Genomic DNA, 27,107 nt, shown 5'->3' on the forward strand with positions numbered 1-27,107 from the left:
ACGGCCACCTTTTATTCTAGCCTGAGCGCTAACCCTCGTACTGGCTTTCTACGGCCGCCTTTCATTCTAGCCTGAGCGCTAACCCTCGTACTGGCTTTCTACGGCCGTCTTTCATTCTAGCCTGAGCGCTAACCCTCGTACTGGCTTTCTACTACAGCCTTATTACACAGTAATACCAGTTAATGTCTGACACACAGGACATCTGAAGTTCCATTTCAACACAGAAGAAATGAATGTTTTTCAGACCCTGTATTTATCAACATATTACGTAAGTGTTTCAGCCTGCCCATGGCCAGAAAAGAGGAACCCCCAGGGCTGTATATAAATCAATCGGTCTCTTGAGTTGGACTACCAAGGGCATTTCTACACTCAACACAGCACTGTGCCAGAGAACTGAAGGTAGGTTATATTCATATGAATATCTGTAGACATAATAGCAGAACTAATTGTTAAAATGTTATATTGGCTGTACCAATTCTGTTTTATTTAAAACACAGAAAACACCATCGTTCAATATTTACGTTTACATGTTTATTTTTATTTTTTTATTTAAAAAATACAATTGTACCAATTTGTGAATATTTCCCCCATTATGTTGTTGTTGATTTAATCCCAGTTATTGAAGTCCATACCTCATGGAGGCTGTCTCCAGCGGTCCACACCGAGCCTCAGGATTCCTGTGAGTCCAGAATTAATCATCACACCTGAGTTCAACTACACGTGGATTTGATTATTTGTTATGGAAATAACTACTTTCTGTTTATTTGATTATTATCAAATAAATGTGGCCAAAATGAACTACTTTTATTGGAAATACTTGAAATTATTTTCAAATTATTTCCTCGAAGTCGTCTACAATTTGAAAATATTTTCAAGTACTTATTTGCAAATACACTATTTTAAATACTCCTAGGACCTGGGTTCAAATGCATGGGGCTATTTATTTGTATTTGAAAATAATCTGAGTATTTGAGTATTATCAAATACATCCCAATACTTCCCAAATACATTCCAATATTCAACTGCTTTTATTTTCAAATAGAAAATATCTGATTACTTAATTTAAAATGTATGTGAAATAAATTGAAATAATTGAAATAGTATTTGAACCCAGGTCTGTTATACAGTGTATTAATTATTTATCATTATGTAATATGTTTCATGTAATTGTTTTCAAAACCGATTAACTAGACTGCTAATATTATTGCACTCGAGGGGTCGAGGGGTCGAGGGGTCGAGGGGTCTTCGGCCCAGTTCACTGTGTGTTACCTGATTTGACGCATTAAAATGAGAAGTAAGAGTATGCAACCAGGTGTTGAATGTACATGGATAGACCAAGGAGCGAGCCACCTTACCTTCCAGGGCCACCTTACCTTCCAGGGCCACCTTACCTTCCAGGGCCACCTTACCTTCCAGGGCCACCTTACCTTCCAGGGCCACCTTACCTTCCAGGGCCAGCTTACCTTCCAGGGCCACCTTACCTTCCAGGGCCACCTTACCTTCCAGGGCCACCTTACCTTCCAGGGCCACCTTACCTTTCAGGGCCACCTTACCTTCCAGGGCCACCTTACCTTCCAGGGCCACTTTACCTTCCAGGGCCACCTTACCTTCCAGGGCCACCTTACCTTCCAGGGCCACCTTACCTTCCAGGGCCACCTTACCTTCCAGGGCCACCTTACCTTCCAGGGCCACCTTACCTTCCAGGGCCACCTTACCTTCCAGGGCCACTTTACCTTCCAGGGCCACCTTACCTTCCAGGGCCACCTTACCTTCCAGGGCCACCTTACCTTCCAGGGCCACCTTACCTTCCAGGGCCACCTTACCTTCCAGGGCCACCTTACCTTCCAGGGCCACCTTACCTTCCAGGGCCACTTTACCTTCCAGGGCCACCTTACCTTCCAGGGCCACCTTACCTTCCAGGGCCACTTTACCTTCCAGGGCCACCTTACCTTCCAGGGCCACCTTACCTTCCAGGGCCACCTTACCTTCCAGGGCCACCTTACCTTCCAGGGCCACCTTACCTTCCAGGGCCACCTTACCTTCCAGGGCCAGCTTACCTTCCAGGGCCACCTTACCTTCCAGGGCCACCTTACCTTCCAGGGCCACCTTACCTTCCAGGGCCACCTTACCTTTCAGGGCCACCTTACCTTCCAGGGCCACCTTACCTTCCAGGGCCACTTTACCTTCCAGGGCCACCTTACCTTCCAGGGCCACCTTACCTTCCAGGGCCACCTTACCTTCCAGGGCCACCTTACCTTCCAGGGCCACCTTACCTTCCAGGGCCACCTTACCTTCCAGGGCCACCTTACCTTCCAGGGCCACTTTACCTTCCAGGGCCACCTTACCTTCCAGGGCCACCTTACCTTCCAGGGCCACCTTACCTTCCAGGGCCACCTTACCTTCCAGGGCCACCTTACCTTCCAGGGCCACCTTACCTTCCAGGGCCACCTTACCTTCCAGGGCCACCTTACCTTCCAGGGCCACCTTACCTTCCAGGGCCACTTTACCTTCCAGGGCCACCTTACCTTCCAGGGCCACCTTACCTTCCAGGGCCACTATACCTTCCAGGGCCACCTTACCTTCCAGGGCCACCTTACCTTCCAGGGCCACCTTACCTTCCAGGGCCACCTTACCTTCCAGGGCCACCTTACCTTCCAGGGCCACCTTACCTTCCAGGGCCACTACCTTCCAGGGCCACCTTACCTTCCAGGGCCACTACCTTCCAGGGCCACCTTACCTTCCAGGGCCACTTTACCTTCCAGGGCCACCTTACCTTCCAGGGCCACCTTACCTTCCAGGGCCACCTTACCTTCCAGGGCCACTACCTTCCAGGGCCACCTTACCTTCCAGGGCCACCTTACCTTCCAGGGCCACCTTACCTTCCAGGGCCAGCTTACCTTCCAGGGCCACCTTACCTTCCAGGGCCACCTTACCTTCCAGGGCCACCTTACCTTCCAGGGCCACCTTACCTTCCAGGGCCACCTTACCTTCCAGGGCCAGCTTACCTTTCAGGGCCACCTTACCTTCCAGGGCCACCTTACCTTCCAGGGCCAGCTTAAAGGTAATCAATACAAATGAAGGGGAGGTTTTGTGCCAAAAAAAAGGTTTTAAATACAGTTGAAGTTGGAAGTTTACATACACTTATGTTGGAGTCATTAAAACTCGTTTTTCAACCACTCCACAAATGATCTTGTAAACAAACTATAGTTTTGGCAAGTCGGTTAGGACATCTACTTTCTGCATGACACAAGTCATTTTCCCAATAGTTGTTTACAGACAGATTATTTCACTCATCATTCACTGTATCACAATTCCAGTGGGTCAGAAATGTACACTAAGTTGTCTGTGCCTTTAAACAGCTTGGAAAATTCCAGAAAATGATGTCATGGCTTTAGAAGTTTCAGATGGGCTAATTTACATAATTTGAGTCAATTGGAGGAGTACCAGTGGATGTATTTCAAGGTCTACCTTCAAACTCAGTGCTTCTGTGCTTGGCATCAATGGAAAATCGAAAGAAATCATCCAAGACCTCAGAAAAATAATGTAGATTTCACAGGTCTGGTTCATCTTTGGGAGCAATGTCAAAACGACTGAAGGGACCACGTTCATCTGTACAAACAATAGTACGCAAGTATAAACACCATGGGACCATGCAGCCGTCATACCGCTCAGGAAGGAGACGCGTTCTGTCTCCTAAAGATGAACGTACTTTCGTGCGAAAAGTGCAAATCAATCCCAGAACAACAGCAAAGGACCTTGTGGTGATGCAGGAGGAAACAGGTACAAAAGTATCTATATCCACAATAAAACAAGTCCTATATCGACATAACCTGAAAGGCAGCTCAGCAAGGAAGAAGCCACTGCTCCAAAACCGCCATAAAGACGCCAGACTACAGCTTGCAACTGCACATGGGGACAAAGATCATACTTTTTGGAGAAATGTCCTCTGGTCTGAAAAAATATATAACTGTTTGGCCATAGTATGTTTGGAGGAAAAAGGGGGAGGCTTGCAAGCCGAAGAACATCATCCGAACCATGAAGCACGGGGGTGGCAGCATCATGTTGTGGGGGTGCTTTGTTGCAGGAGGGACTGGTGCACTTCACAAAATAGATGGCATCACGAGGAGGAAAATTATGTGGATAAATTGAAGCATCATCTTGTAACGGCTTTCGTCTGGGAGAAGAGAAGCGGACCAAAATGCAGCGTGGTATTTTTGAGACATGTTTAATGATGATGAAAAAAACGAACTATACAAAACAACAAACGGAACGTGAAAACCTATACAGCCTATCTGGTGACAACAAACACAGAGACAGGAACAATCACCCACGAAATACTCAAAGAATATGGCTGCCTAAATATGGTTCCCAATCAGAGACAACGATAATCACCTGACTCTGATTGAGAACAGCCTCTGGCAGCCATAGACTATGCTATACACCCCCAAGACAAAACACACCACAAAAACCCCATGTCACACCCTGGCCTGACCAAATAAATGCAGACAAACACAATATACTTCGACCAGGGCGTGACAGAACCCCCCCCCCTAAGGTGTGGACTCCCGGACGCACATCAAAACAATAGGGAAGGGTCCGGGTGGGCGTCTGTCCATGGTGGCGGCTCCAGCGCTGGACATGGACCCCACTCTATCAATGTCTTAGTCCCTCCTCCTCGTGTCCTAAGATAGTCCACCCTCACCGCCGACCATGGCCGAGTAGTCCTCACCCAGAACCCCACTGGACTGAGGGGCAGCTCGGGACTGAGGGGCAGCTCGGGACTGAGGGGCAGCTCGGGACTGAGGGGAAGTCGGGACTGAGGGGAAGCTCGGTACTGAGGGGAAGCTCGGCACTGAGGGGAAGCTCGGCACTGAGGGGAAGCTCGGGACTGAGGGGAAGCTCAGCACTGTGAGGAACCCCAGCACTGAGAGGAAGCTCAGCACTGAGAGGAAGCTCGGGCAGGTAGTTGGATCCGGCAGATCCTGGCTGGCTGGCGGTTCTGGCAGATCCTGGCAGACTGGCGGATCTGGAAGAGTCTGGTTGACTGGCAGATCTGGAAGAGTCTGGCTGACTGGCAGACCTGGAAGAGTCTGGCTGACTGGCGGATCTGGAAGAGTCTGGCTGACTGGCGGATCTGGAAGAGTCTGGCTGACTGGCGGATCTGGAAGAGTCTGGCTGACTGGCGGATCTGGAAGAGTCTGGCTGACTGGCGGATCTGAAAGAGTCTGGCTGACTGGCAGATCTGGAAGAGTCTGGCTGACTGGCGGATCCTGGCAGACTGACGGCTCTAGCTGCTCCATGCTGACTGGCAGCTCTGGCTGCTCCATGCTGACTGGCGGCTCTGGCTGCTCCATGCAGATTGGCAGCTCTGGCGGCTTCTTGCAGACTGGCAGCTCTGGCTGCTCCATGCAGACTGGCAGCTCTGGCTGTTCCATGCAGGCTGGCAACTCTGGCTGCGCTAAACAGGCGGGAGAATCCAGCAGCGCTGTAGAGGAGGAAGGCTCTGGCAGCGCTAAACAGGCAGGAGACTCCAGCAGCGCAGGAGAGGAGGAAGGCTCTGGCAGCGCTAAACAGGCAGGAGACTCCAGCAGCGCAGGAGAGGAGGAAGGCTCTGGCAGCGCTAAACAGGCAGGAGACTCCAGCAGCGCAGGAGAGGAGAAAGGCTCTGGCTGCGCTGAACAGGCGGGAGACTCTGGCAGCGCTGTAGAGAAGGAAGGCTCTGGCTGTGCTGAACAGGCGGGAGACTCCGGCCGCGCAGGCGAGGAGGATCTGGAGATCTTGAGAGCAGTGCTGGCACAGGACGTGTAAGGCTAGGAAGGTGCACAGGAGGCCTGGTGCGTGAGGCTGACACCATCTTAACCAGCCAACTAACACGCACCTCAGGACGAGTATGGAGCGCTGACCCAGGTGCCATCAAATCCCCGACACGGTCCGTCGGGCGAATTCCATGCAAAAAGCACCAACACAGCAAGTCCCTCATTTCTCTCTCCTCCAATTTCCCCATTAACTCCTTCACAGTCTCTGCTTCACTCACCTCCAACATCGGCTCTGGTTTTGGTCTCCACCTTGGCTCCTCACGATAAACAGGGAGAGTTGGCTCAGGTCTGACTCCTGACTCTGTCACACTCTCCCTGAGCCCCCCCCCAAGAAATTTTTGGGGCTGACTCTCGGGCTTCCTTCCGAGTCGCTGTGCTGCCTCCTCATACCGGCGCCTCTCTCCGCTTTCAACGCCTCCAGTTCTTCTTTGGGGTGGCGATATTCTCCAGGCTGAGCCCAGGGTCCTTCTCCGTTTAGGATTTCCTCCCAAGTCCAGAAATCCTTATTGTGTTTCTCCTGCTGTTGCTGTTGCCTGTTACCACGCCACTTGGTCCCGTTGTGGTGGCTGATTCTGTAACGGCTTTCAACTGGGGGAAGAGAAGCGGACCAAAATGCAGCGTGGTATTTTTGAGACATGTTTAATGATGATAAAAAAAACGAACTATACAAAACAACAAACAGAACGTGAAAACCTATACAGCCTATCTGGTGACAACAAACACAGAGACAGGAACAATCACCCACGAAATACTCAAAGAATATGGCTGCCTAAATATGGTACCCAATCAGAGACAACGATCATCACCTGACTCTGATTGAGAACCGCCTCAGGCAGCCATAGACTATGCTATACACCCCCAAGACAAAACACACCACAAAAACCCCATGTCACACCCTGGCCTGACCAAATAAATGCAGACAAACACAATATACTTCGACCAGGGCGTGACACATCTCAAGACAACAGTCAGGAAGTTAAGGCTTGGTCACAAAAGGGTCTTCCAAATGGACAATGACCCCAAGCAAACTTCCAAAGTTGTAACAAAATGGCTGAAGGACAACGAAGTCAAGGTATTGGAGTGGCCATCACAAAGCCCTGACCTCAATCCTATGGAAGATTTGTGGGCAGAACTGAAAAAACGTGTGCGAGCACGGAGGTCTACAATCCTGACTCAGTTAAAACAGCTCTGTCAGGAGGAATGGGCCAAAATTCACCCAACTTATTGTGGGAAGTTTGTGGAAGGCTACCCGACACGTTTGATCCAAGTTAAACAATTTAAAGGCAATGCTGCCAAATAATAACTGAGAGTATGTAAACTTCTGATCCACTGGGAATGTGATGAAAGAAATACAAGTTTAAATAAATAATTCTCTCTGCTGCTCTTCCTCCCGGGGAAGGACTGCCCGTTCCATGATCTCGCCATCACGGTTGACAACTCCATTGTGTCCTCCTCCCAGAGCGCTAAGAACCTTGGCGTGATCCTGGACAACACCCTGTCGTTCTCAACTAACATCAAGGCGGTGGCCCGTTCCTGTAGGTTCATGCTCTACAACATCCGCAGAGTACGACCCTGCCTCACACAGGAAGCGGCGCAGGTCCTAATCCAGGCACTTGTCATCTCCCGTCTGGATTACTGTAACTCGCTGTTGGCTGGGCTCCCTGCCTGTGCCATTAAACCCTACAACTCATCCAGAACGCCGCAGCCCGTCTGGTGTTCAACCTTCCCAAGTTCTCTCACGTCACCCTGCTCCTCCGCTCTCTCCACTGGCTTCCAGTTGAAGCTCGCATCCGCTACAAGACCATGGTGCTTGCCTACGGAGCTGTGAGGGGAACGGCACCGCAGTACCTCCAGGCTCTGATCAGGCCCTACACCCAAACAAGGGCACTGCGTTCATCCACCTCTGGCCTGCTCGCCTCCCTACCACTGAGGAAGTACAGTTCCCGCTCAGCCCAGTCAAAACTGTTTGCTGCTCTGGCCCCCAATGGTGGAACAAACTCCCTCACGACGCCAGGACAGCGGAGTCAATCACCACCTTCCGGAGACACCTGAAACCCCACCTCTTTAAGGAATACCTAGGATAGGATAAAGTAATCCTTCTCACCCCCCCCCTTAAATGATTTAGATGCACTATTGTAAAGTGGCTGTTCCACTGGATGTCATAAGGTGAATTCACCAATTTGTAAGTCGCTCTGGATAAGAGCGTCTGCCAAATGACTTAAATGTAATGTAAATGTAATTCTGACATTTCACATTCTTAAAATAAACTGGTGATCCTAACTGACCATAAGACAGGACATTTTTACTAGGATGAAATGTCAGGAGTTGTGTAAAACTGAGTATAAATGTATTCGACTGAGGTGTAAACTTCCCGACTTCAAGCTGCATGTGTCCAAAAAACCACAAACAATCTCCGAGATATAGTACAGACACATCAAAACCTTGTCTCATATTATATATCCTAGATTCAGTGCTGCCACCTGGGGCATGGAGTGTGGAAGTATATCCTGGTAGAGTGTGTTACCTAACCCCCTCCCCCCCCCGCCGCCCCAATGTGTTAAGTCTTATCATAATATAACATCTAACTAAAAGACCAGGATGGTAGAACACTGTCCAAGAAGATGATCAACGAAATGACAAAAAAAATAATATTTTTTTATTTTTTTAATATTTTTTTATCTATAGATCATCTTTTAAAAGAAGACTATCTTCCACGTTGACGTTCCAATGGGGTGTATATTCCAAACCTTCCCCGGCGAACACGTTAGAGGTCTTCACCCTCTTCTGTTTCTGTCTCATCATCGGTGCAGTGATAGGAGGTCTTCTACACGTCTGGATGGTCTACAGTCTGAAGTACCAGCCCTTTCCGTCAATGGTGGTGTCCAGTACCTGGGGCTGTGTAGTAGTCCTGCTGGTGCTCCTCCTCCACCCCGTCCGCTGTGTCCTCTCTATCTCAGTGCCCTCCCTGGGAACCAAACAGGTAGAGTTGTCATTAGGGTTTAAAATTAGGGTTACTCATCAGGGTTTCATTTGGTTTTCATTAGGGTTTCACATTAGGGTTTCACATTAGGGTTTCATTAGGGTTTCATTAGGGTTTCACATTAGGGTTTCATTAGGGTTTCACGTTAGGGTTTCATTAGGGTTTCACATTAGGGTTTCATTAGGGTTTCACATTAGGGTTTCATTAGGGATTCAAAGGGTTTCACATTAGGGTTTCATTAGGGTTTCACATTAGGGTTTCAGTAGGGTTTCACATGAGGGTTTCATTAGGGTTTAACATTAGGGTTTCATTATGGTTTCACATTAGGGTTTCACATTAGGGTTTCATTAGGGTTTCACATTAGGGTTTCATTAGGGTTTCACATTAGGGTTTCATTAGGGTTTCACATTAGGGTTTCATTAGGGTTTCACATTAGGGTTTCATTAGGGTTTCACATTAGGGTTTCACATTAGGGTTTCAGTAGTGTTTCACATTAGGGTTTCATTAGGGTTTCACATTAGGGTTTCATTAGGGTTTCACATTAGGTTTCATTAGGGTTTCATTAGGGTTTCACATTAGGGTTTCATTAGGGTTTCACATTAGGGTTTCATTAGGGTTTCACATTAGGGTTTCATTAGGGTTTCACATTAGGGTTTCACATTAGTGTTTCACATTAGGGTTTCATTAGGGTTTCACATTAGGGTTTCATTAGGGTTTCATTAGGGTTTCACATTAGGGTTTCATTAGGGTTTCACATTAGGGTTTCATTAGGGTTTCACATTAAGGTTTCACATCAGGGTTTCAGTAGGGGTTCACATTAGGGTTTCATTAGGGTTTCACATTAGGATTTCATTAGGGTTTCACATTAGGGTTTCATTAGGGTTTCACATTAGGGTTTCATTAGGGTTTCACATTAGGGTTTCATTAGAGTTTCACATTAGGGTTTCACATTAGGGTTTCACATTAGGGTTTCATTAGGGTTTCACATTAGGGTTTCATTAGGGTTTCACATTAAGGTTTCACATTAGGGTTTCAGTAGGGGTTCACATTAGGGTTTCAGTAGGGTTTCACATTAGGATTTCATTAGGGTTTCACATTAGGGTTTCATTAGGGTTTCACATTAGGGTTTCAGTAGGGTTTCACATTAGGGTTTCATTAGGGTTTCACATTAGGGTTTCATTAGGGTTTCATTAGGGTTTCACATTGGGGTTTCACATTAGGGTTTCATTAGGGTTTCATTAGGGTTTCACATTAGGGTTTCATTAGGGTTTCACATTAGGGTTTCATTAGGGTTTCACATTAAGGTTTCACATTAGGGTTTCAGTAGGGGTTCACATTAGGGTTTCATTAGGGTTTCACATTAGGGTTTCATTAGGGTTTCACATTAGGGTTTCATTAGGGTTTCACATTAGGGTTTCACATTAGGGTTTCACATTAGGGTTTCACATTAGGGTTTCATTAGGGTTTCACATTAGGGTTTCATTAGGGTTTCACATTAGGGTTTCATTAGGGTTTCACATTAAGGTTTCACATTAGGGTTTCAGTAGGGGTTCACATTAGGGTTTCAGTAGGGTTTCACATTAGGATTTCATTAGGGTTTCACATTAGGGTTTCATTAGGGTTTCACATTAAGGTTTCACATTAGGGTTTCAGTAGGGGTTCACATTAGGGTTTCATTAGGGTTTCACATTAGGATTTCATTAGGGTTTCACATTAGGGTTTCATTAGGGTTTCACATTAGGGTTTCATAAGGGTTTCACATTAGGGTTTCACATTAGGGTTTCACATTAGGGTTTCATTAGGGTTTCACATTAGGGTTTCATTAGGGTTTCACATTAGGGTTTCATTAGGGTTTCACATTAAGGTTTCACATTAGGTTTCAGTAGGGGTTCACATTAGGGTTTCATTAGGGTTTTAGGACATTAGGGTTTCACATTAGTTTCATTAGGGTTTCACATTAGGGTTTCATTAGGTTTCATTAGGGTTTCACATTGGAGTTTCATTAGGGTTTCACATTAGGGTTTCATTAGGGTTTCACATTAGGGTTTCAGTAGGGTTTCACATTAGGGTTTCATTAGGGTTTCACATTAGGGTTTCACATTAGGGTTTCACATTAGAGTTTCATTAGGGTTTCACATTAGGGTTTCACATTAGTAGGTTTCACATTAGGGTTTCATTAGGGTTTCACATTAGGGTTTCACATTAGGGTTTCATTAGGGTTTCATTAGGGTTTCACATTAGGGTTTCATTAGGGTTTCACATTAGGGTTTCATTAGGGATTCACATTAGGGTTTCATTAGTGTTTCACATTAGGGTTTCACATTAGGGTTTCACATTAGGGTTTCATTAGGGTTTCACATTAGGGTTTCATTAGGGTTTCACATTAGGGTTTCAGTAGGGGTTCACATTAGGGTTTCATTAGGGTTTCACATTAGGATTTCATTAGGGTTTCACATTAGGGTTTCATTAGGGTTTCACATTAGGGTTTCATAAGGGTTTCACATTAGGGTTTCACATTAGGGTTTCACATTAGGGTTTCATTAGGGTTTCACATTAGGGTTTCATTAGGGTTTCACATTAGGGTTTCATTAGGGTTTCACATTAAGGTTTCACATTAGGGTTTCAGTAGGGGTTCACATTAGGGTTTCATTAGGGTTTCACATTAGGATTTCATTAGGGTTTCACATTAGGGTTTCATTAGGGTTTCACATTAGGTTTTCATTAGGGTTTCACATTGGAGTTTCATTAGGGTTTCACATTAGGGTTTCATTAGGGTTTCACATTAGGGTTTCAGTAGGGTTTCACATTAGGGTTTCATTAGGGTTTCACATTAGGGTTTCACATTAGGGTTTCACATTAGAGTTTCATTAGGGTTTCACATTAGGGTTTCACATTAGGGTTTCAGTAGTGTTTCACATTAGGGTTTCATTAGGGTTTCACATTAGGGTTTCACATTAGGGTTTCACATTAGGGTTTCATTAGGGTTTCATTAGGGTTTCACATTAGGGTTTCATTAGGGTTTCACATTAGGGTTTCATTAGGGATTCACATTAGGGTTTCATTAGTGTTTCACATTAGGGTTTCACATTAGGGTTTCACATTAGGGTTTCATTAGGGTTTCACATTAGGGTTTCATTAGGGTTTCACATTAGGGTTTCATTAGGGTTTCACATTAGGGTTTCATTAGGGTTTCACATTAGGGTGTCATTAGGGTTTCACATTAGGGTTTCATTAGGGTTTCACATTAAGGTTTCACATTAGGGTTTCAGTGGGGGTTCACATTAGGGTTTCATTAGGGTTTCACATTAGGATTTCATTAGGGTTTCACATTAGAGTTTCATTAGGGTTTCACATTAGGGTTTCATTAGGGTTTCACATTACATGGCAAAAAAAAAGAAAGTACGAAGCAGACTAAACTCTTTAGTCCTTTAAGAACCTGCTTTTTGTCAAACACTGTGTGACAACACTAGGAAAATAAAACATGTGGCTCATAACCTAACAACATAAGATAAGGACGACAAGGAAAAGCTCAAACGAAACGTATTCGACCCACTGGGTCATACAGTTGCAAATATTTTTTTTTGCACATGATCAAACATGTCAAGATGAGATTAGGGGTGTAATTTCTCAGAACTGTTATCTGTTGCCCGATATACTGCCTACATTTTGCGGTGTTGTCTTCGTGGTCATGTTCCCCTTTTCTCTCACAGCAATTTGCAGTCAGTAACTTTCCACACACCGAGATCCTCTTTACCCCTAACATAAACATTCCTTATACACGTGAAGTAATCAATACATTCTAGTATGGTAACATGAATAAGTACATTTCAAGCTAGAATCCAACAGTTTCTAATGGTAGGACTGTCTACATCAGGACTCTGTGATAGACAAGTAGTGTTTCTAATGGTAGGACTGTCTTCATCAGGACTCTGTGATAGACTAGTAGTGTTTCTAATGGTAGGACTGTCTTCTAATGGTAGGACTGTCTTCATCAGGACTCTGTGATAGACAAGTAGTGTTTCTAATGGTAGGACTGTCTTCATCAGAACTCTGTGATAGACAAGTAGTGTTTCTAATGGTAGGACTGTCTTCATCAGGACTCTGTGATAGACTAGTAGTGTTTCTAATGGTAGGACTGTCTTCATCAGGACTCTGTGATAGACTAGTAGTGTTTCTAATGGTAGGACTGTCTTCATCAGGACTCTGTGATAGACTAGTAGTGTTTCTAATGGTAGGACTGTCTTCATCAGGACTCTGTGATAGACTAGTAGTGTTTCTAATGGTAGGACTGTCTTCATCAGGACTCTGTGATAGACTAGTAGTGTTTCTAATGGTAGGACTGTCTTCATCAGGACTCTGTGATAGACTAGTAGTGTTTCTAATGGTAGGACTGTCTTCATCAGGACTCTGTGATAGACTAGTAGTGTTTCTAATGGTAGGACTGTCTTCATCAGGACTCTGTGATAGACTAGTAGTGTTTCTAATGGTAGGACTGTCTTCATCAGGACTCTGTGATAGACTAGTAGTGTTTCTAATGGTAGGACTGTCTTCATCAGGACTCTGTGATAGACTAGTAGTGTTTCTAATGGTAGGACTGTCTTCTAATGGTAGGACTGTCTTCATCAGGACTCTGTGATAGACAAGTAGTGTTTCTAATGGTAGGACTGTCTTCATCAGAACTCTGTGATAGACAAGTAGTGTTTCTAATGGTAGGACTGTCTTCATCAGGACTCTGTGATAGACTAGTAGTGTTTCTAATGGTAGGACTGTCTTCATCAGGACTCTGTGATAGACTAGTAGTGTTTCTAATGGTAGGACTGTCTTCATCAGGACTCTGTGATAGACTAGTAGTGTTTCTAATGGTAGGACTGTCTTCATCAGGACTCTGTGATAGACTAGTAGTGTTTCTAATGGTAGGACTGTCTTCATCAGGACTCTGTGATAGACTAGTAGTGTTTCTAATGGTAGGACTGTCTTCCTCAGGACTCTGTGATAGACTAGTAGTGTTTCTAATGGTAGGACTGTCTTCATCAGGACTCTGTGATAGACTAGTAGTGTTTCTATTGGTAGGACTGTCTTCATCAGGACTCTGTGATAGACAAGTAGTGTTTCTAATGGTAGGACTGTCTTCCTCAGGACTCTGTGATAGACTAGTAGTGTTTCTAATGGTAGGACTGTCTTCATCAGGACTCTGTGATAGACTAGTAGTGTTTCTAATGGTAGGACTGTCTTCATCAGGACTCTGTGATAGACTAGTAGTGTTTCTAATGGTAGGACTGTCTTCATCAGGACTCTGTGATAGACTAGTAGTGTTTCTAATGGTAGGACTGTCTTCCTCAGGACTCTGTGATAGACTAGTAGTGTTTCTAATGGTAGGACTGTCTTCATCAGGACTCTGTGATAGACTAGTAGTGTTTCTAATGGTAGGACTGTCTTCATCAGGACTCTGTGATAGACTAGTAGTGTTTCTAATGGTAGGACTGTCTTCATCAGGACTCTGTGATAGACTAGTAGTGTTTCTAATGGTAGGACTGTCTTCCTCAGGACTCTGTGATAGACTAGTAGTGTTTCTAATGGTAGGACTGTCTTCATCAGGACTCTGTGATAGACTAGTAGTGTTTCTAATGGTAGGACTGTCTTCCTCAGGACTCTGTGATAGACTAGTAGTGTTTCTAATGGTAGGACTGTCTTCATCAGGACTCTGTGATAGACTAGTAGTGTTTCTATTGGTAGGACTGTCTTCATCAGGACTCTGTGATAGACAAGTAGTGTTTCTAATGGTAGGACTGTCTTCCTCAGGACTCTGTGATAGACTAGTAGTGTTTCTAATGGTAGGACTGTCTTCATCAGGACTCTGTGATAGACTAGTAGTGTTTCTAATGGTAGGACTGTCTTCATCAGGACTCTGTGATAGACTAGTAGTGTTTCTAATGGTAGGACTGTCTTCATCAGGACTCTGTGATAGACTAGTAGTGTTTCTAATGGTAGGACTGTCTTCATCAGGACTCTGTGATAGACAAGTAGTGTTTCTAATGGTAGGACTGTCTTCATCAGGACTCTGTGATAGACTAGTAGTGTTTCTAATGGTAGGACTGTCTTCATCAGGACTCTGTGATAGACTAGCGTCAAGTCCAGGGGGTGTACTGGGACATCAAGCTGTCTAGGCTCCTGCTCCTATGAGCCGTTGTTGGTTGAGGCTAGAACAAGGCTATTTACTTCTTTCCTCAGGATATTGAATCCAGCTTCATGTTTTGTTTCCTTGCCATGGTACTTCCTGGTACGGCAATACTTCCTGGTGTCATCATTGCAACCCTACAAACAGGGCAGGAAGGTCCTCATCTCCACCGCCCTGGTTATTGTGGTGACCAGCTGCATCCCCAACATGACCAGGAACTTGAGCCGCTCCGCTGACATGATCAAGTGCTCCTCCCACAGGTGAGCCCCTCTATTGATATGATCAAGTGCTCCTCCCACAGGTGAGCCCCTCTGTTGATATGATCAAGTGCTCCTCCCACAGGTGAGCCCCTCTGTTGATATGATCAAGTGCTCCTCCCACAGGTGAGCCCCTCTATTGATATGATCAAGTGCTCCTCCCGCAGGTGAGCCCCTCTATTGATATGATCAAGTGCTCCTCCCACAGGTGAGTCCCTCTATTGATATGATCAAGTGCTCCTCCCACAGGTGAGCCCCTCTATTGATATGATCAAGTGCTCCTCCCACAGGTGAGCCCCTCTATTGATATGATCAAGTGCTCCTCCCACAGGTGAGCCCCTCTGTTGATATGATCAAGTGCTCCTCCCACAGGTGAGCCCCTCTGTTGATATGATCAAGTGCTCCTCCCACAGGTGAGCCCCTCTATTGATATGATCAAGTGCTCCTCCCACAGGTGAGCCCCTCTGTTGATATGATCAAGTGCTCCTCCCACAGGTGAGCCCCTCTATTGATATGATCAAGTGCTCCTCCCACAGGTGAGCCCCTCTATTGATATGATCAAGTGCTCCTCCCACAGGTGAGCCCCTCTGTTGATATGATCAAGTGCTCCTCCCACAGGTGAGCCCCTCTATTGATATGATCAAGTGCTCCTCCCACAGGTGAGCCCCTCTGTTGATATGATCAAGTGCTCCTCCCACAGGTGAGCCCCTCTATTGATATGATCAAGTGCTCCTCCCACAGGTGAGCCCCTCTATTGATATGATCAAGTGCTCCTCCCACAGGTGAGCCCCTCTGTTGATATGATCAAGTGCTCCTCCCACAGGTGAGCCCCTCTATTGATATGATCAAGTGCTCCTCCCACAGGTGAGCCCCTCTGTTGATATGATCAAGTGCTCCTCCCACAGCTGCAGTGCCATTGGCCTGTGGTAGCCCTCCCAGCTCCATGCACATTCGGGACTCACCCCTGGGAGGCGTGTTGCCTTCTAATTTGGAATATCTAATTTGCATACGTCTTGCATCCTATCTTTCCTCGTCTCCGTCTCACTACCCATTGGATGAGAAAGGACCTGACTGACTACATATTTTACTTATAGGACTACAATTACCAATGTTCATTTTAATGGAAGTGTTTTTGACTACAGAGTTCATATTTTAGTTATAAGACTACAATTACCAATGTTCATATTAATGGAAGTGTTTTGGACTTCTAACCCTTTTTAAACATTGCGTTTGAACTTCAGACTTCTGGGTTGCACCATTGGATTAGTTGATTTCTTCCGCATCCAGTTATACCAACTAGGTGATTGATTAACGAGGGCTTAGATACAACGGTGTTTTGTGAGACAAGGGGGACCCAAAGAGGCACGGGCCAGGTCTTTTTTTAATAAAAAACTTCCGAATGGTTTGAAATTATTAAAAGCTATGAAGACTCTCACAAACATGTAGATATAATGGGTTACATGTTTTGCTGTCACAAATGCCAAACTTCACACAGTTGTCACTGACAAGTTGAATATTAATTTCCCACTGAGCAAACCATTTCTGTACTTATGGTATTTACACACCGAACCAGTCAACAGTTCGGACACACCTCGTCATTCAAGGGTTTTTCTTTATTTGCACTATTTTCTACATTGTAGAATACTAGTGAAGACATCAGAACTATGTAATAACACATATGGAATCATATAGCAAGCAAAAAAGTGTTAAACAAATCAAAATATATTTTATATTTGAGATTCTTCAAATTGCCATCCTCTGCCTTGATGACAGCTTTGCACACTCTTGGCATTCTCCCAGCCAGCTTCATGAGGTAGTCACCTGGAATGCATTTCAATAAACAAGTGGGCCTTCTTAAAAGTTAATTTGTGGAATTTATTTCCTTGTGCGTTTGAGCCAATCAGTTGCGTAAAATTCTCTACATCAAAGCTTTCTCTGCCCTTAACCCTGTTCTGAACACCTCCAAAACAGAGGTCATGTGATTTGGTAAGAAGAATGCCCCTCTCCCCACCGGTGTGATTACTACCTCTGAGGGTTTAGAGCTTGAGGTAGTCACCTCATACAAGTACGTGGGAGTATGGCTAGACGGTACACAGTCCTTATCTCAGCACATATCAAAGCTGCAGGCTAAAGTTAAATCTAGACTTGGTTTCCTCTATCGTAATCGTTCCTCTTTCACCCCAGCTGCCAAACTAACCCTGATTCAGATGACCATCCTACCCATGATAGATTACAAAGACATAATTTATAGATTGGTCGGTAAGGGTGCTCTCGAGCGGCTAGATGTTCTTTACCATTCGGCCATCAGATTTTCCACCAATGCTCGTTATAGGACACATCACTGCACTCTATACTCCTCTGTAAACTGGTCATCTCTGTATACCCGTCGCAAGACCCACTGGTTGATGCTTATTTATAAAACTCTCTTAGGCCTCACTCCCCCCTATCTGAGATACCTACTGAAGCCGTCATCCTCCACATACAACACCCGTTCTGCCAGTCACATTCTGTTAAAGGTTCCCAAAGTGCCCACATCCCTGGGTTGCTCGTCTTTTCAGTTCGCTGCAGCTAGCGACTGGAACGAGCTGCAACAAACATTCAAACTGGACAGTTCTCTCTTCATTCAAAGACTCAATCATGGACACTCTTACTGACAGTTGTGGCTGCTTTGCGTGATGTATTGTCTCTACCTTCTTGCCCTTTGTGCTGTTGTCTGTGCCCAATAACATTTGTACCATGTTGTGTTGCTACCATATTGTTGTCATGTGGTGTTGCTACTATGCTGTGTTGTCATGTGTTGCTGCCTTGCTATGTTGTTGTCTTAGCTATCTTTATGTAGTGTTGTGCTGTCTCTCTTGTCTTGATGTGTGTTTTGTACTATAATTTTATTTTTTATCCCAGCTACGTCCATGCAGGATGACTTTTGTCTTTTGGTAGGCTGTCATAGTAAATAAGAATTTCTTCTTAACTGACTTGCCTAGTTAAATAAAGGCTAAATAAACAAAATAAGTAAAAATTAAAAACGGGAGAAGCTTCCAGAAGGACAACCATCTCTGCAGCACTCCACCAATCAGGTCTTTATGGTAGAGTGGCCAGATGGAAGCCACTCATCAGTAAAAGGCACATGACAGTCCACTTGGAGTTTGCCAAAAGTCACTTAAAGACTCTCATACCTTGAGAAAGAAGATTATCTGGTCTGATGAAATCAACATTGAACTCTTTGGCCTGAATGCGAAGCGTCACGTCTGGAGGAAACCTGGCACCATCCCTACGGTAAAGCATGGTGGTGGCAGCATCATGCTGTGTGGATGTTTTACAGCGGCAGAGACTGGGAGACTAGTTAGGATCGAGGCAAAGATGATCGGAGCAAAGTACAGAGAGATCCTTAATGAAAACCTGCTCCAGAGCGCTCAGGACCTCAGACTGGGGCGGAGGTTCACCTTCCAACAGGACAACGACCCTAAGCACACAGCCAAGACAACATATGAGTGGCTTTGGGACAAGAATCTGAACGTCCTTGACTGGCCCCGCCAGAGCCCAGACTTGAACCCGATCGAACATCTCTTAAGAGACCTGGAAATAGCTGTGCTGCAACGCTCACCATCTAACCTGAATGAGCTTGAGAGAATCTGCAGAGAAGAATGGGAGAAACACCCCAAATACAGGTGTGCCAAGCTTATAGCGTCATACCCAAGAAGACTCAAGGCTGTAATTGCTGCCAAAAGGGCTTTGGTCTAAGGCACTGCGTCTCAGAGGCGTCACTACAGCCACCCTGGTTTGTATCCAGGCTGTATCACAACCGGACGGGATGGCGGTGCACAACCGGACGGGATTGGGAGCCCCATATGGCGGTGCACAACCGGACGGGATTGGGAGCCCCATATGGCGGTGCACAACCGGACGGGATTGGGAGCCCCATATGGCGGTGCACAACCGGACGGGATTGGGAGCCCCATATGGCGGTGCACAACCGGACGGGATTGGGAGAGTGCACCCGGACGGGATTGGGAGCCATATATGGCGGTGCACAACCGGACGGGATTGGGAGCCCCATATGGCGGGGCACAACCGGACGGGATTGGGAGCCCCATATGGCGGGGCACAATGGGCCCAGCGTCGTCCGGGTTTGGCCGGTGTAGGGCCGTCATTGTAAATAAGAATTTGTTCTTTAACTGACTTGCCTAGTTAAATAAAGGTAAAAAAAATACAAATAAGTACTGAGTAAAAAGGTTTGAATACTTATGTAAACGTGATACTTCAGTTTCTTATTTTAATTAAATCCTGTTTTTGCTTTCTTATTATGCAGTATTGTGTGTAGATGAGGGGGAAAAATACATGATCAATGTTAGAATATGTCTGTAACCATATTATATTTATATAATATATAATAAGACCATGTGGAAAAGGGTTCTGAATACTGTCCGAAGGCAGATCTCTCTGTTCAACATCACTTACCCTTCCATTTCTTGACCAATTTGTTGGCAAGTTCTCTGAGTTGAGTTCATATGCATGACTCATTCCAAGAATGCTATACATATTACGCATTAAAAACGGAGAACATGTAATCATCATTTGTATGGATATAGTGGCCATTGACTCAACTTAGCCTTTGGCCTTTTGGCTCCAGCCATTAGCACGAGCCCACCCTCCTCAATTAAGGTGCCACCAACCGCCTGTGCTGAACTTACCCCACTCTCCCCTGAAGCATGAAGGAGAGATGTTATTTAATCAAGAAGCAGACTAAACTCTTTAAGAACCAGCTTTATGGAAAAAAGTGTGTGCTATTTCATGTAAAATAGATAAATGTGACTCCATGTAACACACTTTTAAATGGGTCCCACAGCACCGCCGAGAGAATCCTGGCCTCCACCAGTCAAGTAAACAACGCCCTACACGACATGAAGAATTTCATCGGAAGCATACCGAGAATTGTGAACAGCGACCGGTTCTTGCAGTTCGAGCAGAAAGTCGATGTCGAGGAGATGAAGATGGGTATCAGAAACGCCTCGGCCAGACTGAAGGCTGAGTTCAAAGCCATGCAGGTGAGGTGTTGGAAACTCACGTTGTTGTTACGGTTTTCTGTATGCGAAGGAGAGTCGGACCAAACTGCGGCGTCTAGATTGCGATCCATGTTTAATAAACAAAAGTAAACATGAATCAAAATACAAAAAACAACAAACGTAACAAGAAAACAAAAACAGCCTATACTGGTGTAAACTAACACCGAACAAGGACAGGAAAAGGACATAAGGACAATCACCCACGAAACACTCAAAGAATATGGCTGCCTAAATATGGTTCCCAATCAGAGACAACGATCAACACCTGCCTCTGATTGAGAACCACTTCAGACAGCCATAGATTCACCATCCCAATACATGTGAAAATACCCCAAGACAAAACACACCACATACAAAAACCCATGTCACACCCTGGCCTGACCAAATAGATAAAGAAAAACACAAAATACTAAGACCAGGGCGTGACAGTTGTTCTGCGGGGCAGGCCTGCCGGTTTTGACTAGATGGGGCGTACGGCAGACATAACTTTTTATAGCAGGTTAGGAGAACATAATCAAAAGGTTAGAATAATTAACATAGCAGGTTAGGAGAATTAGGTTGAGTTTAGGAAAGGGTTGTTGTCGTAGTTTGCAACAAAAAAAAATCCTGACGCTATTTGAACACAAGCAACAGCCTTTGTTTTCAATAACGCAATTTTGCTTCAGGTGAAACCAACATCAGTGTGTTGCTAACAGCTTCACTTCATCAGTCTGATTGTGAATTCCACCGCCCTCTTTGAAAAACATATCAATCAGTTGTGCCACCCAAAAAAAAATGAATATTTTCGATGGCACCATTGGAGAGATTTTCAGCTTAAGGCAAATTCTTAACTCCCTTACATAGGATACTCTGGAGGTCACAGGTCACGTGGCCCAGAAGGTCATCGCCTCCTCCTTCATCATGCTGCTGCTGGGGAGTTCTGCCAGTTACCTGGTCAGGTAATCTACCCAATACAGCTGAAGAGGACACCCCTCTGAGTTCCTCTCTAGGTTTATTTCTAGGTTCCTGCCTAACTACTGTAGATCCCCTTCTTCTCGGGAGGCTTGCCCTTTAGGGTGGGTATCTGTGAACTGCTGACGGATAAAGGATTTATAAAATACATTTGATGTGATGGAGTTTTGGTTCCAGACTCCGTTTTCATATGTTTAGACAAGAGGAGTTAGAGTTCTCTTCTTTTCCTCAGGTATCTCACAGACCTAAAGCACGACAATGTGTGTCAGACAAGCCGTCTACAGGAGTTACTGAGGGCCCGGGGAGTGGAGGAGCTCCCAGAGGCCTACAGGTGGGAAACCTGTAGGTCTCTCTCATCAGATGCATGCTGGGTATCTGTACAGCACTTTGTGCCAACTACTGATGTAAAAAGGAATTTATAAAGTACATTTGATTGATTGATTACAGAAAGAGGCTGGTGAGGACCAGGGGCTGGAGGATGACACAGAGGGAGCTGAGACGATGCCTGTGGGGAAGCACCATCCTGGGCTTCTACTGCCTGGTATGTGCCCTGGTCCTAGGGCTCGACCACCTCATCTACTCTGTCCTGCAGACGTCTCTGAGCTGGGCACAGAACATTCCTGAGGTGAAAACTACCATGTCACTCCATGTGAAGGTTAGTATATTCAACAAAGACTTTTCTTTAATGAGTCAGACGTGAAGGATTTACTCCAGACACCCGACGAGGCACCCCCCCCCCAAAAAAAGATGGAGATATCGCGGAAGGAGATTGGGTGCCTTGTAAGGATCCGGTGACGAGTGGAAAATCTGCCGTTACTCATTGACTCAGTACTGGTACCCCGTGTATATATTATATATATATATCGTTACTCATTGACTCAGTACTGGTACCCCGTGTATATATTATATATATATCGTTACTCATTGACTCAGTACTGGTACCCCGTGTATATATTATATAAATATCGTTACTCATTGACTCAGTACTGGTACCCCATGTATATATTATATATATATCGTTACTCATTGACTCAGTACTGGTACCCCGTGTATACATTATACATATATATCGTTACTCATTGACTCAGTACTGGTACCCTGTGTATATATTATAGATATATCGTTACTCATTGACTCAGTACTGGTACCCCGTGTATATATTATAGATATATCGTTACTCATTGACTCAGTACTGGTACCCCGTGTATATATTATATATATATATCGTTACTCATTGACTCAGTACTGGTACCCTGTGTATATATTATATATATATCGTTACTCATTGACTCAGTACTGGTACCCTGTGTATATATTATTTATATATCGTTACTCATTGACTCAGTACTGGAACCCCGTGTATATATTATATATATATATCGTTACTCATTGACTCAGTACTGGTACCCCGTGTATATATTATATATATATCGTTACTCATTGACTCAGTACTGGTACCCTGTGTATATATTATATATATATCGTTACTCATTGACTCAGTACTGGTACCCCGTGTATATATTATATATATATCGTTACTCATTGACTCAGTACTGGTACCCCGTGTATATATTATATATATATCGTTACTCATTGACTCAGTACTGGTACCCCGTGTATATATTATAGATATATCGTTACTCATTGACTCAGTACTGGTACCCCGTGTATACATTATACATATATATCGTTACTCATTGACTCAGTACTGGTACCCCGTGTATACATTATACATATATATCGTTACTCATTGACTCAGTACTGGTACCCTGTGTATATATTATAGATATATCGTTACTCATTGACTCAGTACTGGTACCCCGTGTATACATTATACATATATATCGTTACTCATTGACTCAGTACTGGTACCCCGTGTATACATTATACATATATATTGTTACTCATTGACTCAGTACTGGTACCCTGTGTATATATTATAGATATATCGTTACTCATTGACTCAGTACTGGTACCCCGTGTATACATTATACATATATATCGTTACTCATTGACTCAGTACTGGTACCCTGTGTATATATTATAGATATATCGTTACTCATTGACTCAGTACTGGTACCCCGTGTATACATTATATATATATCGTTACTCATTGACTCAGTACTGGTACCCCGTGTATATATTATAGATATATCGTTACTCATTGACTCAGTACTGGTACCCTGTGTATATATTATATATATATCGTTACTCATTGACTCAGTACTGGTACCCCGTGTATACATTATACATATATATCGTTACTCATTGACTCAGTACTGGTACCCCGTGTATATATTATAGATATATCGTTACTCATTGACTCAGTACTGGTACCCTGTGTATATATTATATATATATCGTTACTCATTGACTCAGTACTGGTACCCTGTGTATATATTATATATATATCGTTACTCATTGACTCAGTACTGGTACCCCGTGTATATATTATACATATATCGTTACTCATTGTGTATTTATTCCTTGTGTTATTATTTTTCTTTTATTTCTTTATTTTTCTCTCTGCATTGTTGGCAACGGCCCATAAGTAAGCATTTCCCTGTTAGTCTGCAGCTGTTGTTTACAAAGCATGTAACAAATACAATTTTATTTTATTTTGATATTCAATCACAACTTGAGAAATATAACAAAACCTTCAAGCAGACTAAGTCTTATGCCAGCCTCAATAAAAATCTCTAGGGACTGTACATTACCTGGTTACGATACCTGGTTACATTACCTGGTTACGTTACCTGGTTACGTTACCTGGTTACATTACCTGGTTACATTACCTGGTTACATTACCTGGTTACGTTACCTGGTTACATTACCTGGTTACGTTACCTGGTTACGTTACCTGGTTACATTACCTGGTTACATTACCTGGTTACGTTACCTGGTTACATTACCTGGTTACAATACCTGGTTACGTTACCTGGTTACGTTACCTGGTTACGTTACCTGGTTACATTACCTGGTTAAGTTACCTGGTTACGTTACCTGGTTACATTACCTGGTTACGTTACCTGGTTACATTACCTGGTTACGTTACCTGGTTACATTACCTGGTTAAGTTACCTGGTTACGTTACCTGGTTACATTACCTGGTTACATTACCTGGTTACATTACCTGGTTACATTACCTGGTTACGTTACCTGGTTACATTACCTAGTTACGTTACCTGGTTAAGTTACCTGGTTAAGTTACCTGGTTAGATTACCTGGTTACGTTACCTGGTTACGTTACCTGGTTAGATTACCTGGTTACGTTACCTGGTTACGTTACCTGGTTAGATTACCTGGTTACGTTACCTGGTTAGATTACCTGGTTACATTACCTGGTTACGTTACCTGGTTACATTACCTGGTTACGTTACCTGGTTACGTTACCTGGTTACATTACCTGGTTACGTTACCTGGTTAGATTACCTGGTTACATTACCTGGTTACGTTACCTGGTTACATTACCTGGTTACGTTACCTGGTTACGTTACCTGGTTACATTACCTGGTTACGTTACCTGGTTACGTTACCTGGTTACGTTACCTGGTTACGTTACCTGGTTACATTACCTGGTTACGTTACCTGGTTACATTACCTGGTTACATTACCTGGTTACGTTACCTGGTTACATTACCTGGTTACGTTACCTGGTTACATTACCTGGTTACGTTACCTGGTTACGTTACCTGGTTACATTACCTGGTTAAGTTACCTGGTTACGTTACCTGGTTAGATTACCTGGTTACGTTACCTGGTTACGTTACCTGGTTAGATTACCTGGTTACGTTACCTGGTTAGATTACCTGGTTACATTACCTGGTTACGTTACATGGTTACATTACCTGGTTACGTTACCTGGTTAGATTACCTGGTTACATTACCTGGTTACGTTACCTGGTTACGTTACCTGGTTACGTTACCTGGTTACACTACCTGGTTACATTACCTGGTTACGTTACCTGGTTACGTTACCTGGTTACGTTACCTGGTTACGTTACCTGGTTACATTACCTGGTTACGTTACCTGGTTAGATTACCTGGTTACGTTACCTGGTTACACTACCTGGTTACATTACCTGGTTACATTACCTGGTTACCCTACCTGGTTACATTACCTGGTTACGTTACCTGGTTACACTACCTGGTTAGATTACCTGGTTACATTACCTGGTTCCACTTCCTGGTTAGATTACCTGGTTACGTTACCTGGTTACACTTCCTGGTTAGATTACCTGGTTACATTACCCGGTTACATTACCCGGTTACAATACCCGGTTACATTACCTGGTTACGTTACCTGGTTACTTTACCCGGTTACATTACCCGGTTACGTTACCCGGTTACGTTACCCGGTTACGTTACCCGGTTACGTTACCTGGTTACATTACCTGGTTACATTACCCGGTTACATTACCCGGTTACATTACCCGGTTACATTACCCGGTTACATTACCCGGTTACATTACCCGGTTACATTACCTGGTTACATTACCTGGTTACATTACCCGGTTACATTACCCGGTTACATTACCCGGTTACATTACCCGGTTACATTACCTGGTTATGTTACCCGTATCAACAGTATCAGCTGTATTACCATCCACAAAGCTCCGCCCTCTGTCTCTGTTTTTAGATTACAGCCCTAATCATTGGCTTTATCCGTGAACCTGTGGGAGAAATGAACAAAGAGTATCGCTACAAGATCCTGCTGTTGCCCCCAGACTGCGTACGACCCCTGTCCCCCCCAGACCCGTCTCTCCTCTCCACCACCGCAGCCCTCTTCCTCACCGCCCTGGTCATGATTCTGGGAGAGGTGAGAGGTGGTCCTGTGTAGCTCAGTAGTTAGAGTTCGGCACTTTTGTTTGCTGCCACCCATTTGAAAACGTTACTACTCTACGGATAAAAGCTTCTGCAAATGCCATGTATCATATTACGGTGTTATTATGTCAGGTGTTCTCCAGGAGAATCAGGAGGACGATCTGCTCGTCCTTCTACAGAGACAGAGAGGAGGAACGAGCCTTGTACCTGCGGGACAAGATTCTATTAAAGCTGGAGGATGAGGGAAATATTTCCTAGATCGGTGTATGGAATTAGTATTTTTTTGGTTATTTCATGTCTTCATGATGTCCATTCTTTAGATCAATCAATCATTGAATGAATCAATAATGTGATTATGATACAGGAAGTAAAATTGAAATCTACTTCATAGAAACTGGAAGGCGGATCAGACCATACACCTCGGGAACAAGATTCTACTGCAGACCAAAGATGACTAGAAATGAACAAGATTCTACTGCAGACCAACGATGACTGGAAATGAACAAGATTCTACTGCAGACCAACGATGACTGGAAATGAACAAGATTCTACTGCAGACCAACGATGACTGGAAATGAACAAGATTCTACTGCAGACCAACGATGACTGGAAATGAACAAGATTCTACTGCAGACCAACGATGACTAGAAATGAACAAGATTCTACTGCAGACCAACGATGACTAGAAATGAACAAGATTCTACTGCAGATCAACGATGACTAGAAATGAACAAGATTCTACTGCAGACCAACGATGACTGGAAATGAACAAGATTCTACTGCAGACCAACGATGACTAGAAATGAACAAGATTCTACTGCAGACCAACGATGACTAGAAATGAACAAGATTCTACTGCAGACCAACGATGACTAGAAATGAACAAGATTCTACTGCAGACCAACGATGACTAGAAATGAACAAGATTCTACTGCAGACCAACGATGACTGGAAATGAACAAGATTCTACTGCAGACCAACGATGACTAGAAATGAACAAGATTCTACTGCAGACCAACGATGACTAGAAATGAACAAGATTCT

General features: G+C 44.3%; 1 protein-coding gene across 1 annotated transcript; it reads left to right on the forward strand.

Annotated features, from left to right (window-relative positions):
* The first annotated feature begins 273 nt into the window (after positions 1–273).
* Positions 274–27,107, forward strand: LOC135535965 (osteoclast stimulatory transmembrane protein-like). Its single transcript, XM_064962367.1, has 11 exons — positions 274–399; positions 617–679; positions 8,627–8,796; positions 15,119–15,231; positions 20,072–20,270; positions 21,132–21,226; positions 21,472–21,570; positions 21,687–21,894; positions 25,879–26,058; positions 26,196–26,327; positions 26,455–27,107. Exons 3-10 carry the CDS (start codon positions 8,653–8,655, stop codon positions 26,319–26,321), a joined length of 1,164 nt encoding a protein of 387 aa, XP_064818439.1. The 5' UTR covers positions 274–399; positions 617–679; positions 8,627–8,652; the 3' UTR covers positions 26,322–26,327; positions 26,455–27,107.

This window comes from Oncorhynchus masou, unplaced genomic scaffold (genome assembly GCF_036934945.1).
Source record: "Oncorhynchus masou masou isolate Uvic2021 unplaced genomic scaffold, UVic_Omas_1.1 unplaced_scaffold_539, whole genome shotgun sequence".
NCBI classification, from domain to species: domain Eukaryota; kingdom Metazoa; phylum Chordata; class Actinopteri; order Salmoniformes; family Salmonidae; genus Oncorhynchus; species Oncorhynchus masou.

Coding starts and splice junctions, on each gene's coding strand:
- LOC135535965 (XM_064962367.1), top strand. CDS start 8,653: ATGGTCTACAGTCTGAAGTACCAGCCCTTTCCGTCAATGGTGGTGTCC. Junction 21,571..21,686: donor GAGCTCCCAGAGGCCTACAG/GTGGGAAACCTG, acceptor GATTGATTACAG/AAAGAGGCTGGTGAGGACCA. Junction 21,895..25,878: donor CCATGTCACTCCATGTGAAG/GTTAGTATATTC, acceptor CTCTGTTTTTAG/ATTACAGCCCTAATCATTGG.